This window comes from Pelodiscus sinensis, chromosome 4 (assembly GCF_049634645.1).
Source record: "Pelodiscus sinensis isolate JC-2024 chromosome 4, ASM4963464v1, whole genome shotgun sequence".
In the NCBI taxonomy this organism is placed as follows: Eukaryota; Metazoa; Chordata; order Testudines; family Trionychidae; genus Pelodiscus; species Pelodiscus sinensis.
The window spans coordinates 133706294-133721128 of NC_134714.1; the positions used below are offsets into that span (position 1 = coordinate 133706294).

The 14835-nt window shown below is 62.8% G+C and overlaps 2 protein-coding genes across 4 annotated transcripts in view; both read right to left on the minus strand.

Annotated features, from left to right (window-relative positions):
* LOC102462304 (perforin-1-like) overlaps positions 1–14835 on the minus strand; it is a 113657-nt gene that overhangs the window by 5378 nt on the left and 93444 nt on the right. The window contains exon 1 of one of the 3 annotated variants that reach the window (XM_075928697.1): positions 999–1126. The exons of 1 other annotated variant lie outside the window; for it this stretch is intronic. The gene's annotated coding sequence lies outside the window, so the exon portion shown is untranslated. Of the gene's footprint in view, positions 1–998; positions 1127–14835 lie in introns of those variants that run through there. One more of the 3 variants, XM_006134369.3, reaches the window with a different exon arrangement.
* LOC142818243 (perforin-1-like) lies at positions 4618–10461 on the minus strand. The gene is made up of 3 exons (XM_075928696.1): positions 10354–10461; positions 6864–7430; positions 4618–5933 (listed from the first exon to the last, which is right to left on the minus strand). The coding sequence occupies exons 2-3, from the start codon at positions 7376–7378 to the stop codon at positions 4871–4873; spliced, it is 1578 nt and encodes a 525-aa protein (XP_075784811.1). The 5' UTR covers positions 7379–7430; positions 10354–10461; the 3' UTR covers positions 4618–4870.

Sequence of the window (14835 nt, forward strand, 5' to 3'; positions counted from 1 at the left end):
GGCAGGGGAGCAGGACAGACAGACGCAGCAACGCACAAGCTTTCCCTAGACACCCACGGAGCCCACTTGTACCCCACGGAGCCCACTTGTACCCCACGGAGCCCAGTGTGCGCCAGAGTCGCTGCAGGCAGCCGGCCGTGGTTGTGGCTGGGTTTTGTGTGTTCACATGAGAATCCCAACACCCGTCCCTTGCACTGTGGCCCCACTGGACAACGTCAGGGTGACTCTCACCCACATGGTCACAGGGGCCGGGAGCCAGGCCTCCTGGGTTCTACTGAAAGCCAAAAACTTGCTGGGGAGCCAGTGTGTGCGGGCGCGGGGTCGCCCCATGGATGTGTGTTGCCTGCACCCTGCTCTGCCGGTCGGGATGTGGGGAGAGACAGGACACGGGGAAGGAGACCAGGGGCAGAGCAGAGGGACCCCTCCCTCGGCCCCTGAGATACGCGGCCCTGAGCCCCTGACCTGTGTCTGCTCCAGGATGGGGGTGGCTCTGAGTCCCTCTCTCAGAGGGGGCCAAGGTTTAACGGAGTCCTTCTCCCACAGGCCCTCTGTGTGTGCGTGTGCCAGGGTCATGGGGGGGGGCGGAATGAGGCCCTCTCCCCTAGGTGTGCACACATAGAACTGGGGGGGATCCACCTGCTCCCTGCCCCCATGGGGATGTGGGGCCAGGAAGGAACGATTCCTGGGGCAGGGGCGCTGGGGCAATGGGGAGTGGTGGGAGATGTGGGGGGGCAGGTGGAGTAGAAAGGGGGTGAAGGAGGAGATCGGGGGTTCAGGGGTCAGAGGGGTCAGTGCTGGGGAGACACCAGGGCGGTGGAGTCAGCTCTGCAGTGTCTCTGTTGGGGGGGAAGTTCCCTCCTCTGCCCCCTGCCGGGCACCTCCCCTGCCCCCCCCAATCCCAGTCACCCGCTTTGGGCAGGGCCCAGGCCGTGGCTCCCTCTCCCCAGAGCTCCGGGTTTGCCCCGGATCCGTCCCCTGCGTTTCCCCGTGTCCGGCACGTACCTGTTCTGTGCCCAGGCCGGAGGGATCCAGCGCCCAGACTCCCTGCCGCCGGGTTTGCCGGGTGCCCTCTAAATACAGCCCCAGGCGCTGGGGGCTGGTGTTCCCAGGGATGCTCCGCCCCCTCCCCTCGGGCCCCCCCTCTCTCCGCCCACCCCGTGGTGCCTGGCCCAGACACTGACCCTCCCCTCAGCCCCCCCCCCCCCCCCCCGCTTTCCTCCCTCCAGCCTGGGCAAAGGAAACCCTGACCGGCCGCCCCTCCCCCCGCCCCCGGTGAGCCCCCGGCCCCCCCAGAGCCTGGGCAGACCCCCCTCTGCACCTGTCAGGGCTGGCAGAGCCTGAGTCCTTCCCCTCTGGTGCCAGGGCTGCGGGGCCCAGTCCCCTCCCCACCGCACCCAGGGCCGGAGGGGCCCCCCGCCCACCCCAGCCGGCTCAGAGCTCCGCAGTCCCAGGCTGGCTGGTGCCCTGGGGGGGGTGCGTGGGGCGCCCTTCAAGGCTCTGCAAAGGCGGTGGAGGGGGGGTGTCACACTGAGCCGTGCCTGGAGGGTGACCTCAGAGCATCTGCTGCCTCCTGAGCCCCCCCCATTCCTATCTTCCTGCTGCCACTTCCCACCCTCCACTCCACCCCCCCCCCCAAAGCCTCCCCCCATCCCCTCTCTGCTCTCCGGCCTCCCCGCCTGCCAAACGTCTCAGCAGCAGCAGTGGCTGCTACAGTCCCTGGCGGCGTGTGCCCAGGGCACCGTGAGCTCCGGGCCGCGCTGGCTCTGGCAGCCCCAACCCCGAGGCTGCCCTGCTGCCTGCTCCCCCTCCCGGCCAGCGTCCCCTGGGAACCAAGCGCTTGTGCGGCCCCTGCGGGGAGATGCCCGTGCTGCCCACCTCACTAACAGCGTTTTTGTTCTACGGGTGGTGCACCTTGCAGAGGCATTGACACACAGAAAAAAATATTCCGCACATAAGTGGAAAAAAACTGCTAATAGGTGAAAAACATTAGAGGGAATATTGTGGCCGGCCGTGCTGCTCAGTTCCTCTGCTCCCCTGCCAGCTTCCCTACCCTGCTCTGGCACCTACAGCCATAATCAGAGCCCCCACCAACTGACTGACACCCCCAAAAATCTTAAGGCTCTTCCCCTCGGGGTCCCTGGGTGGGGCCCTGAACCCTCCTCCTGTCTGATCATTTCTTGTCCCTTGGATTTAGCTGAGTTTTGGGCTCAGAGGTGTCTCCCCCCTGAGCTGAACAGGACACGTCCCTAGTGAGTGGGGTCTCTACCCCCACTGTCCCAGGAGGGATCCCCACCCCCACTGCCCTGGGACTGTGATTGGTGGGTTTGGTTCCTACAGCGTAAACAAAACTGAAGAGCCAATTGGAAGCTGACAGTGAAAATCTTGCAGGGACGCTGGCTCCAGCCCTGGCATTTCCCAGAAACCGCCCAGCTGCAGGGCGGGGTGCTGGGGCAGGGGGGCACACAGAGCCCAAAGGTCACCGGCCTTCCCCTGCTGAGCCCAGGCCTGACGCACTGCGGGCCGGCGCTGGGGCAGCGCGGTTGCTGCTCGGGTGGTCACAGAAGTGGGGGCCGAGCTCTCGCAGGGCCGGGAAAGGACAGATCCCAGGCTGTCGGCCCCAGCCCCTGCGGCCAGCCCAGAAGCTGCCTGTGTCCCTGGTAGCCCCAGGCCGGATGGAGGGAGCGCGCTGGCTGCAGCACCTGTAGGCGGCTGGTGAGGACTCCCCCTGCAATCGCCGGTTGGCTGCCAACAGCGGATCCTCCCGCCCACCCGGCCTCGTTCCTCACCGCCGGTTGTCTGTCTGCAGGGCTGGGGTGGCCCATGACATGGGGAAGGGAGAACAGACACGCCCCGGTGGCCGGGCGCTGGGGAAGGCTGGGGTACCGTGTGGCAGCCTGACTATCACAGCCACCCGGCAGGGCTGGGGCCGGGGCTACAGCATGCAGGGCCAGGTTAAGGAGAGGGCTAGTCGGGCAGCTGCCCAGGGCGCTGTCCTATGGGGGGTGCCTAATGGCAGCTCTAAGGGGTGTCACGTGGCCCCCAGCCCTGGGCGCAAGGTGCCCCTTACAACTGCCATCAGGTGCCCCCCATAGGCTGGCGCGCTGCTAGCCCCCCCCCCTTAATCCGGCTCTGATTGCAGCTGGATGGTGCACAGCGTGCCGGGGGGTGGGCCACTCCTGCACTGTGTGCCCAGGGGCGGAGCCATGCATGCGGCATATGCCAGGTGCTCAGGACGCAGGAATGGCTCAAGCCAGCCCTGACACCCAGGAAGGCTCAGGCTGGATTTGGCAGGGCTTGGCTTCAGGACCGGGGCTGGCGATTGCCTTCACCCAGACCTGTGCTGCAGGGGACGGCCGCCATTCAGGTGATGTTGGATCCTCCGGCGTGCTCTGCGGACACGGCGCAGGGGTGGGGAGGAGGGGCCGGTGGGGTGAGCTCTGAGCTCCCTGCTTCAGACTGGATGTCCGTCTAGGGTTGCCAGGTGGTTTCAGAAAAAATACCGAAAAAAAAAGCCCCACGCTGGGAAAAAGTTTGCCAGGCAGAAAATAAAAAGGGGGCCCCCAAGAATTGTTAAGCAAAAAACATACAAAACCAACCCACCACCGTGGCCCCTTTAAAAACCCCGTGGTGAGTCTTTTGGGCCCTATCAGGCTGCCAATGGCTGCCAGCCTTCTTGCCTTCCTGCATGGGGCCCATGTGGGCACTAGGGATGCCAGGCTGCCTCCGTATTCAGCCGGACAGCATTGTAGGTGTCCGGTATTTTCTGAATTTTTTTACCATAAGGAGGCAAAAATTCCCACATACTGAACACCTGGCGACCCTATTTCCATCTCGAGGGGAGAGATCAGGGCAGAGCTGCACGTGGGGCGGGTTCATGAATCCTTCTCCCACCCTGGTGGGCGTGTGGGGAGAAGACAGGGCCCTGCAGGGCCACAGTCCTGAACACGTGTAAAGCCCGGGGCTGCCAGGTGCCCGGTATTGACCCAGACAGTCTGGTATTTTTTCCTCCTGTCCAGTAAAAAAAATCAGAAAATACTGGACATCTGAAATGTTTGGAATTTTTTGTTTCTTTCCCAGCCGGGGGTGAGAATCCCAGACTGTCCAGGTCAATACTGGACCCCTGGACACACTCAGAAACAGGTCCCAAGCCCCCCATCCTTCCCCACTTCCCTGGTTCTGCAGCGGAGCTGTCTGACCCGGAGCATGGAGACACAATCTGGCTGCCAGCGAATGGCAGCCTCCTAGTTCCCAAAAGCCTCTTAATGCGGCCATGCTGGTTTGCTAGTTTTTTAAATTTCTTTTTCTCAACAACTGTGATCTCTTCCCACCCCCCAAACAGATTTTCACTGGTGGGGCTTTTTGGGGGGGGGGTTCGGTAATTTTTATTAATCTGGCAACCCTAGAATGTGAGACACCTCGCCCTCCACTCCCGCCCCATGGAGAGAACACCCCGGAATTCGGAAAGGTCCCGTCCCGTCCATTCGACACCCGCTCCCGCCATTCCCTGTCCTGCCCCGGGACAGGCTGCCATGCGGGACGGCGCCCAGCCCAGCCCACAGAGCCCCCAGGGAGCGGCTGGGCTGAGGGTGCCTGTTCTAAAATGAAAGGAACTAGAAATCAAGCCGGTCCCACGTTTATTAGCGCGATGGCGCTGAGGTGGAACTGCACGGTGCAGCAAAACCAGAGCTACTGCAAAGAGTGACGGAATGGGAATACGCACGGCCCTGCGCCCTCGGAGATGGGGGGTTGCTGGGAAAGGAGGGGGCTGTATTTCCTTGAGAGCCTTGGGAACTCCAGCTCAGGCAAGGGGCTGGGGGCTACAGAGATGGAGGGGAGCTGGCTGTGGGCGAGGACTCCTGGGTTCTCTCCCTCAGCCCCTCACCGGCACGTACTCCTGGCAGCTGTTCCCGCCCAGGTTGGGCCCGCACTCCAGCAGGTAGGAAAACCTCAAGAAGCCGTGGTTCAGGTTGCAGATGAGCGTGACGTCCTTGCCGGACTCGAGTTCGATGTCGCAGGCACCCAGCAGGTCGTCATAATGTGGGTCACTGTCCCACACCTCCACTCTCAGTTTGGGCTGCACCGACAGCGTCACCAGCCCGAAGTTCAGCTTGTGAAACCACTTGGGGTTGTCGTTTCCTTCAATGTAGAAAGTCCGCAGCTCCTGGCCTTGGAAGAAGACCTTGACGTAGCCGTCGGTGCCAGATGAGACGTCCCCATATAGGCCTTTAGCCCACTGCACGTGGACACTGAGCCGGACCAGGCCCCGCCGGAGGGAGCAGCACATGGAGTCGGTGACGGGGTTGCTGGAGCAGTGACATTTGCAGGGATCCAAGGAGTCAACATAGCCGCCCTCTGGGCAGCTCCCAGTGCAGTTCTGCCTTTGCCCCCGCTCAGCCACGTACTCCTTCACCGCCTGCTTCAGCGCCTCCCGCCGGGGGTCTCCCTGCTTAACCAGCGTGTGGATGGGCTCCAGGGAGAAGGAGACCAGGCTGGGGCTGGCGTGGAGGCTCTCCAGCCAGCCTGTGAATGTCGTGGTGTTCTGGGTGGTGGAGAAGAGTTCCTGGGTGCGGCTGTCCCCCCCCGTCACCTCGATGCGCTTCTCCATGTAGGGCACCGGGGAGCTCAGCCTGCCCTGGCTGCTCGGCTCGTCATCGTGGGAGCCAGATAGGAACTGGTTCAATCCCAGGTCTTCCAAGAACTCAAAGCCCAGCTTCTCTCTGATTTCAGCGTCTGTCAGCCCGTCCAGCGCCGCCCGGCAGGTCGGGATGGCCGTCAGCTGCCGCACGCGCCCGCCCAGCGCTGCCTGGCTCAGATAGTGGGTGCCATATGTGGCCAGGAAGGGCTGGTATATGTCAGGTTCATAGCTGGGCGGAAGGTGGCGTTGGGCATGGGAGAATTGTTGCATCAGCCAGGGCTGCTTTGTGAGTCGCAATCTGCCCAGAAAGGAAAGAAAGGGGAGTAATGAGCCACCTACAGGCCCCTGCTCCTTTCCCCAACAACACTGGCCTCACTGCCTCAGTGCCAACTCTGTGGCTTTACAGCAGGGGGCGCTGTGCTTCAGAGAGCAGGGCACAGGTTGTGCTGCAGGCACTGGGGAAAGGCCCCTGAAGGGAGCAGGGCAGGGCCCAGCAGGGGGCGCTGTGCTGCAGGGAGTGGGGCGGGGGCCCAGCAGGGGGCACTGTGCTGCAGGAAGCGGGGGGGGGCCAGCAGGGGGCGCTGTGCTGCAGGGAGCGGGGGGGGGGGCCCAGCAGGGGGCGCTGTGCTGCAGGGAGCGGGGCAGGGTCCCAGCAGGGGGTGCTGTGCTGCATGGGGCGGGGCGGGGGCCCATCAGGGAGTATTGTGAGCAGGGAGCGGGACGAGGGCCCAGCAGGGGGCGCTGTGCTGCAGGGAGCAGGGTGGGGGCCCAGCAGGGGGCGCTGTGCTGCAGGGAGCAGGACGGGGGCCCAGCAGGGGGCGCTGTGCTGCAGGGAGCAGGGCGGGGGCCCAGCAGGGGGCGCTGTGCTGCAGGGGGCGGGGCGGGGGCCCAGCAGGGGGCGCTGTGCTGCAGGGAGCGGGGCGGGGGCCCAGCAGGGGGCGCTGTGCTGCAGGGAGCGGGGCGGGGGCCCAGCAGGGGGCGCTGTGCTGCAGGGGGCGGGGCGGGGGCCCAGCAGGGGGCGCTGTGCTGCAGGGAGCAGGGCAGGGGCCCAGCAGGGGGCGCTGTGCTGCAGGGGGCGGGGCGGGGGCCCAGCAGGGGGCGCTGTGCTGCAGGGGGCGGGGCGGGGGCCCAGCAGGGGGCGCTGTGCTGCAGGGGGCGGGGCGGGGGCCCAGCAGGGGGCGCTGCGCTGCAGGAGGCGGGGCCGAGGGACCTACCGGGGGATTCTCACCTGTAATACACACAGGACACCTCATTGAGCACAAACATGTACTTGTCCTGCTGCTCCTTCTCGTAGGCGAAGCTGGCGAGCGGGGATCGCGCCCCCCCCAGGGCCAGGTCTTTTGACTCCCCCGTCAGATCCAGCTCCTTCTTCCAGTCGCTGGTCACAGCCGATGCCACGGCCTGGGCCACGGCCACAGCCGACTCCTCCACCGAGCTTCTCACCTCCTGTTGGCAGGAAACGGTTTCCTTCCAGTCCACCACGGCCAGCGGCACCTTCCTCTCCTGTTGCGGGCTCTGGCACAGGGTGCAGGTGCCATCATGGTTCTGCCACAGGCTGGTGTCAAACAGGGAGGCGTCCGTCCAGCCCAGCGTGGTGATGTCGATGCCCTTCCCCACCAGGCTGTGCCAAGGCATCAAAGGCATCGACTCACTGCACTTCTCAGCCGTGGCGGTGTAGCAGTAGGGGGAGACTCCAGGGAGAAAGAGGAGGAGAAGCGGGATGAAGATGCTGCATCTCAGCATGGCTGGTACCAGGGCGCCTTCACCAGGGAGCGGCTTTCTGTGTCTGAGCCTCCTTAGTGGGAGAGAACCAGAGAGAGCCTTCATTAATGGGAATCCAGTGGCAGGGAGTTCCGCAGGCACCACACACGCTACCAGCATCCCAGAAACATCCAAGCTTCTACAAGTCTCCCTGCATGTGAGAGGAAAGATTCCAACAAGCTATGTTAGAGCCGGCCCACCCCTCTGAATCTAACAGAGAATTGCTGCTGGGTGAGAGCAGTGCAGGGGCTATGACACACATAACCTGACAGTTCTGGTTCTGTGCACTAGGGGGCGGTTGGTTTTGCTGTGTGTGGGAGGGGACGTAAAACACACACTGGTGAGTCGTTCTCATTCCATCCAATGGCCAAGCTGCTGTGCACAGTCCTACCCCCCGCCCCTCCCCCCGCCCCCAGGTGAATCTCCCCTCCTTGTGTCGGATCTCAATCCCCCCCGTGAGCTGCAGGACAAGGGCAGGGCTCTCGGGGGGGGGGGGGGTTGGGAGCTGCCAGGGGGATGGTAGGTTATTACCTGGGGACTGTGAGCTGCCAGGCTGCAGCCCGGAGCCTGCTTTGCCGTCACCACTGATACCGCTCTTAAAGTGTGTGTGATGTCCGGGGGGGGGGGTCTCATTCAGGGGCCGCACGTACAGACGTCTGGGAGCCAGTGCAGTGGGGTGACCTGTCCCAGACACGCGCAGCCCCGTGCCCTGCCGCAGGGAGAGCGAGAGAGCAGAGCGCCCACGGGAGTGTCCTGTGTCCTCAGTCCTCCTCCTACCAGACAGAAGCAAAGGGCAGGAGCAAACGGTGAGGGGAGGGGGAGTCGTGGGGGCGCAGGGGGCTGGATGGGGACCATGCGGTTCAGCTTTTTCCTTAACGACCCTGGGAAAGGCACAAACGCAGAGGTGGAACATTTGCCCTCAATACAAAATTCCCCGTCTTGCTGCAGGGCAGAGCTGCCTGCCCAGCGCTGCAAAGGGGCCTCCCAGCACTGGGTGCCTGGGCGCCGGGGGCAGAGGGAATCCAGGGAGCGGAAACGCAAAGGAACGCACAGGGCAAGACAATCCCACGTGTGACCCCACATTGGGGGGGGCGCGGCTGGTCCCACTCCAGAGAGATCTGGGAGTCGCTGCGGAGAGCTCCCTGAAAACCTCTGCAGTGTCTGTCGGAAACGCTCAGAGAATATTGGGAATGGTTCGGGAAGGAACCGATCACAGACAGAAAGTGTCGCACTGCCGCGATGTACAGCCATGGCAGCCCACAGCGTGCACCCATGCAAGGTTCCTGGCGCAGGTGTGTCGCCGGGATGGGATATTCTGCTATCACAAGTCTCCGGGACACGCCCTGTGCTGGGAGGGGCCGTCAGTCCTGCCCGGCTCAGTTCCTAGCAGAGATGCTCTTGCAGGGAGGAGCCGGAGCGAAGCCCAAATGGAGGAATCTCCAGGGGCCGTTTTCTCCCCTTGCCCACGTGGGGGGAATCCCGTGGCTCTTGTGTTGTTTGTCACAGGAGCAAGTCGCTTGTCCAGGCGTGACTCCGCCCGGCAGCCGTGGCTCAGACGCTCTTCTGCAGAGTCACAGCAAAACTCCTCAGCTGGGGATGGGCCCCCCCGAACGTCCACGGCCCGCCCAGAGCCTCGACTCGCCGGCCCATCGGCCCTGCCACCCTCGGTGGGGACGCCTGTTGTGTCTCCCAGAAGCAAACCCCTGCGATCCCAGCACGGAGCCGACACGCCTCCCCTCCGCACACAGCCCACAGGCAGGGGAGCAGGACAGACAGACGCAGCAACGCACAAGCTTTCCCTAGGCACCCACGGAGCCCACTTGTACCCCACGGAGCCCAGGGGTTGCGGATGGGTTTTGTGTGTTCACATGAGAATCCCGACACGTCTCAACAACCGTCCCTTGCACTTTGGCCCCACTAGGCAACGTCAGGGTGACTCTCACCTGCTTTCTCACTGGAGCCGGGAGCCAGGCCTCCTGGGCTGTGTCTAGACTGGCCAGTTTTTCCAGAAAATAAGCTGCTTTTCCGGGAAAACTTGCCAGCTGTCTACACTGGCCGCTTGAATTTCCACAAAAACACTGACTTCCTAGTGTCTGAAATCAGGGCTTCTTGCAGAAATACTATTCTGCTTCCGTTTGGGCAAAGCTTTTGCGCACAAGGGCCAGTGTAGACAGCTCAGGTTCGTTTTCCACAAAAAAAGCCCCGATGGCGAAAATGGCGATCAGGACTTTTTTGCGGAAAAGCGTGTCTAGATTGGCCACGGACGCTTTTCTGCAAAATGTGCTTTTCCGGAAAAGCATCCTGCCAATCTAGACGCTCTGTTCCGAAAATGCTTTTAACGGAAAGTATTTCTGGAAAATCATGCCAGTCTAGACGGAGCCCTTGAAAGCCAAAAACCTGTTGGGGAGCCAGTGTGTGCGGGCGCAGGGTCGCCACAGGGCATGTGTGCTGCCTGCACCCTGCTCTGCCCGTCGGGGCGTGGGGAGAGCCAGGACATGGGGAAGGAGACCAGGAGCAGAGCAGAGGGACCCCTCCCTCTGCCCCTGAGATACGCGGCCCTGAGCCCCCGACCTGTGTCTGCTCCAGGATGTGAGTGGCTCTGAGTCCCTCTCTCGCCCCCCCTCCGTGAATGCTGGGATTTGGGGCCAGGCAGGAACGATTCCTGGGGCAGGGGCGCTGGGGCAATGGGGAGTGGTGGGAGATGTGGGGGGGCAGGTGGAGTAGAAAGGGGGTGAAGGAGGAGATCGGGGATAATTGGGGGTCAGAGAGGTGACTGCTGCAGTTTCTCTATTGGGTGGGAAGTTCCCTTCTCTGCCCCCCTGCCTGGGCACCTCCTCTGGTGCCCCCAGTGCAGGTCACCCTGACTTAGGCAGACACAAGATGTGGGCTCCCCCCACCTTAGAGCTCCGGGTTTGCCCCGGATCCATCCCCTGCGTTTTCCCGTGTCCGGCACGTACCTGTTCTGTGCCCAGGCCGGAGGGATCCAGCGCCCAGACTCCCTGCCGCCGGGTTTGCCGGGTGCCCTATAAATACATCCCCAGGCGCTGGGGGCTGGTGTTCCCAGGGATGCTCCGCCCCCTCCCCTCGGGCCTCCCCCTCTCTCCGCCCACCCCGTGGTGCCTGGCCCACACACTGACCCTCCCCTCAGCCCCCCCCCCCCCCCCCCCCGTCTCCAGCCTGGGCAAAGGAAACCCTGACCAGCCGCCCCTCCCCCCACCCCCGGTGAGCCCCCGGCCCCCCCAGTGCCTGGGCAGACCCCCCTCTGCATCCTGTCAGGGCTGGCAGAGCCTGAGTCCTTCCCCTCTGGTGCCAGGGCTGCGGGGCCCAGTCCCCTCCCCACCGCACCCAGGGCCGGAGGAGCCCCCCGCCCACCCCAGCCGGCCCAGAGCTCCGCAGTCCCAGGCTGGCTGGTGCCCTGCGGGAGGGGTGCGTGGGGCCCCCTCCAGGCTCTGGGCAGGCAGTGGAGGGGGGTCTCCCCTTCCCCTCACTGCTCTCCGGCCTCCCCGCCTGCCAAACCTCTCAGCAGCAGTGGTGGCTGCTGCAGTCCCTGGCGGCGTGTGCCCAGGGCACCGTGAGCTCCGGGCAGCGCTGGCTCTGGCAGCTCCAACCCCGAGGCTGCCCTGCTGCCTGCTCCCCCTCCCGGCCAGCGTCCCCTGGGAACTAAGCGCTTGTGCGGCCCCTCAGGGAGATGCCAGTGCTGCCCACCTCACTAAGAGTGTCCCCAGCGCAGTTTGTGTTCTACGGGTGGTGCACTTTGCAGAGGCATTGGTGCACGTAAACATTTTATTCCGCACAAAAGTGGAACAACCCGCCGATAGTTGGAAAACATTCGAGGGAACATTGCTCCCGGCCGGCTGCGCTGCTCGGTTCCCCTGCTCCCCTGCCAGCCTCACTGCCATGCTCCTGCAGCCCTGATCACAGCCCCCACCAACCGACTGACACCCCCAAAAAGGCTCTTCCCCTCGGGGTCCCTGGGTAGGGCCTCCTCCTCTCTGATCATTTCTTGTCCCCTGGATTTAGCTGAGTTTTGGGCTCAGCGGTTTCTCCCCCCTGAGCTGGGCAGGACACGTGCCTGGTGGGTGGGGTCCCTACCCCCACTGTCCCAGGAGGGATCCCCACCCCCACTGCCCCGGGACTGTGATTGGGGGGGTTGGTTCCTACAGTGTAAACAAAACTGAAGAGCCAATTGGAAGCTGAAAGTAAAAATCTTCCAGGGACGCTGGCTCCAGCCTCGGCATTTCCCAGAAACCACCCAGCTGCAGGGCGGGGTGCTGGGGCAGGGGGGGCACACAGAGCCCAAAGGTCACCGGCCTTCCCCTGCTGAGCCCAGGCCTGACGCACTGCGGGCCGGCGCTGGGGCAGCGCGGTTGCTGCTCGGGTGGTCACAGAAGTGGGGGCCGAGCTCTCGCAGGGCCGGGAAAGGACAGATCCCAGGCTGTCGGCCCCAGCCCCTGCGGCCAGCCCAGAAGCTGCCTGTGTCCCTGGTAGCCCCAGGCCGGATGGAGGGAGCGCGCTGGCTGCAGCACCTGTAGGCGGCCGGTGAGGACTCCCCCTGCAATCGCCGGTTGGCTGCCAACAGCGGATCCTCCCGCCCACCCAGCCTCGTTCCTCACCGCCGGTTGTCTGTCTGCAGGGCTGGGGTGGCCCATGACATGGGGAAGGGAGAATAGAGACGCCCCAGTGGCCGGGCCCTGGGGAAGGCTGGGGGTACCGTGTGGCAGCCTGACTTTCACAGCCACCCAGCTGGGCTGGGGCTGGGGCTACAGCATGGCAACCCCAGCCCTCCAAGTGGCCAGCAAAGCTCAGGCTGGGTTGGGCAGGGCCGGGGCTGCGGATTGCCTTCCCCATCCCGGCCTGTGCTGCAGGGGACGGCCGCCATTCAGGTAATGTTGGATCCTCCGGCGTGCTCTGCGGACACGGCGCAGGAGTTGGGGGGGAGCTTGTCACCCCAGAGGTGATGGGGCCGGTGGAGCGAGCGCTGAGCTCCCTGCTTCAGACTCTGTTTCCATCGAAAGTTGCCAGATGGTTTCTGAAAAAATACCAAAAACAAAAAAACCCACTCTAAGAAAAATGTGTTGAGCAAAAAAAGGCCCCCGGGAATTGTTACGCAAAAAACAACCCCAGCACCGGGGCCCTTTTAAGAACCACGTGGTGAGTCTTTTAGCCCTGACAAGCTGCTGGTGGCCACCCGCCATCTTTCCTCCCTGCGTGGGGCCGGACAGCTTCCCTGATGAACCCGGTGGGCACTAGGGATGCCAGGCTGCCTCCGTATTCAGCCGGACAGCATTGTAGGTGTCTGGTATTTTCTGAATTATTTTACCAGACAGGAGGCAAAAATTCCCACATACCGGACACCTGGCAACCGTATTTCTGTCTCGAGGGGAGAGATCAGGGCAGAGCTGCATATGGGACAGGTTCATGAATCCTTCTCCCACCCTGGTGGGCGTGTGGGGAGAAGACAGGGCCCTACATGGCCACAGTCCTGAACACGTGGAAAGCCCTGGGCTGCCAGGTGTCCGGTATTGACCCAGAACATCTGCTATTTTCACATTCTGTCCGGTAAAAAAATTCAGAAATTCACCTGAAATGTCCGACATTTTCTGATTTTTTCCCTGCAGGAGGTAAAAATATCAGCCTCTCTGCATAAAAACCGGACCCCTGGAAACCTTACAGACACTCAGCAACCAGGTTACCCGGTTCTGCAGGACAACTGTCTGGCCTGGAGCCAGAAAACAATATGGCCACCAGCCGCCACCAGCTTGTTAAAGCCAAAGAGCCTCAAGGGCGTTTCTTAAAGGGGCCATGCTGGGTTTTTTAAAATTATTTTATTTGATTTTATTTTGCTTACTAAGTCTGGGGTCCATTTTATTATGTTCAAGAACGTTGGTCTCCCCTTTTTTTTCTGAACAGAGTTTTTCCCCCGGTGGTTTTTTTTGGAAGGGGGGGAGGTTGGTATTTTTGATTAAACCATCTGGCAACCCGAGTAAAGCCCGGCCCCAAGCCCCCCAACTCTCTCAGGACAGACCGTGCCCCCAGCTTGCCGCTTTGCTCACAGGCCACGTGTCCTGACCACTTTTCGCTTTATCACTCTCCTCTGGACTCTCGCCATGTGTCCACGTCCTCCCAACGTGCCCCTCCCAGGGCTGGGCCGGCTCTCTAGCTACGGCCTCGCCCGCTTTGAGTGCAACAGAGAAACCAGCTCTCCAGGCCTCCGTACGGCCCTCCCTGTGGGGCACCCGCCAGCAGGCAGGACACCGGGTTACATGGACCTTTCGTCTGGCCCCGTCTGGCCGCTCTGATGTTCATAACCTCTGAGCTCTGTGACAGGGAAAGGGGGGCAATGAGGGGCTCCCAGAGCCCTGGCATGGGGGAATGGGGGACACACAGAGCCCCTGATATGGGGGAAAGGAGTGGGGGGGGGCACAGAGCCCTGACATAGGGGGAGGAAGGAATGCCAGAGGGCTCTGGGGGTACAGAGATGGCAGGGGAGAGTGTTCCCAGGGGAAGCACCAGGGGGCGCCAGAGCAGCAGCCAGCAGGTCCCCAGGGGGCAGGGGAGGGTGTTCCCAGGGGAGGCACCAGGGGGCGCCAGAGCAGCAGCCAGCAGGGCCCCAGGAGGGCAGGGGAGGATGTTCCCAGGGGAGGCACCAGGGGGCGCCAGAGCAGCAGCCAGCAGGGCCCCAGGGGGCAGGGGAGGGTGTTCCCAGGGGAAGCACCAGGGGGCGCCAGAGCAGCAGCCAGCATGGCCCCAGGGGGCAGGGGAGGGTGTTCCCAGGGGAGGCACCAGGGGGCGCCAGAGCAGCAGCCAGCAGAGCCCCAGGGGAGCAGGAGAGGGTGTTCCCAGGGGAGGCACCAGGGGGCGCCAGAGCAGCAGCCAGCAGGGCCCCAGGGGGCAGGGGAGGGTGTTCCCAGGGGAGAACATAAGAACGGCCGTACTGGGTCAGACCGAAGGTCCATCTAGCCCAGTAGCCTGTCTGCCCACAGTGGCCAGCACCAGGTGCCCACAGGGGGTGGACCAAAGACAATGATCAAGCGATTTGACTCCTGCCATCCCTCTCCAGACAAACGGGCCAGGGACACCATTTCTATCCCCTGGCTAATAGCCTTTAATAGACCTAACATCCATAAAAGCCTCTCTTTAAACTCTGTTCTAGTCCTAGCCTTCACAGCCTCCTCTGGCAAGGAGTTCCACAGGTTGACTACACACTGTGTGAAGAAGAACTTTCTTTTATTAGTTTTAAACCTGCTCCCCATTAATTTCATGTGGTGTCCTCTAGTTCTTGTATTATGGGAACTAATAAATAACTTTTTTTGTTCACCGTCTCCACACCACTCAAGATTTTATAGACCTCGGTCATATCCCCCCTCAGTCTCCTCTTTTCCAAACTGAAAAGTCCCAGTCTCTTTAGCCTCTCCTCACATGGGACCCGTTCCAAACCC

Coding starts and splice junctions, on each gene's coding strand:
- LOC142818243 (XM_075928696.1), bottom strand. CDS start 7,378: ATGCTGAGATGCAGCATCTTCATCCCGCTTCTCCTCCTCTTTCTCCCT. Junction 5,934..6,863: donor GTGTCCTGTGTGTATTACAG/GTGAGAATCCCC, acceptor CTTTCTGGGCAG/ATTGCGACTCACAAAGCAGC.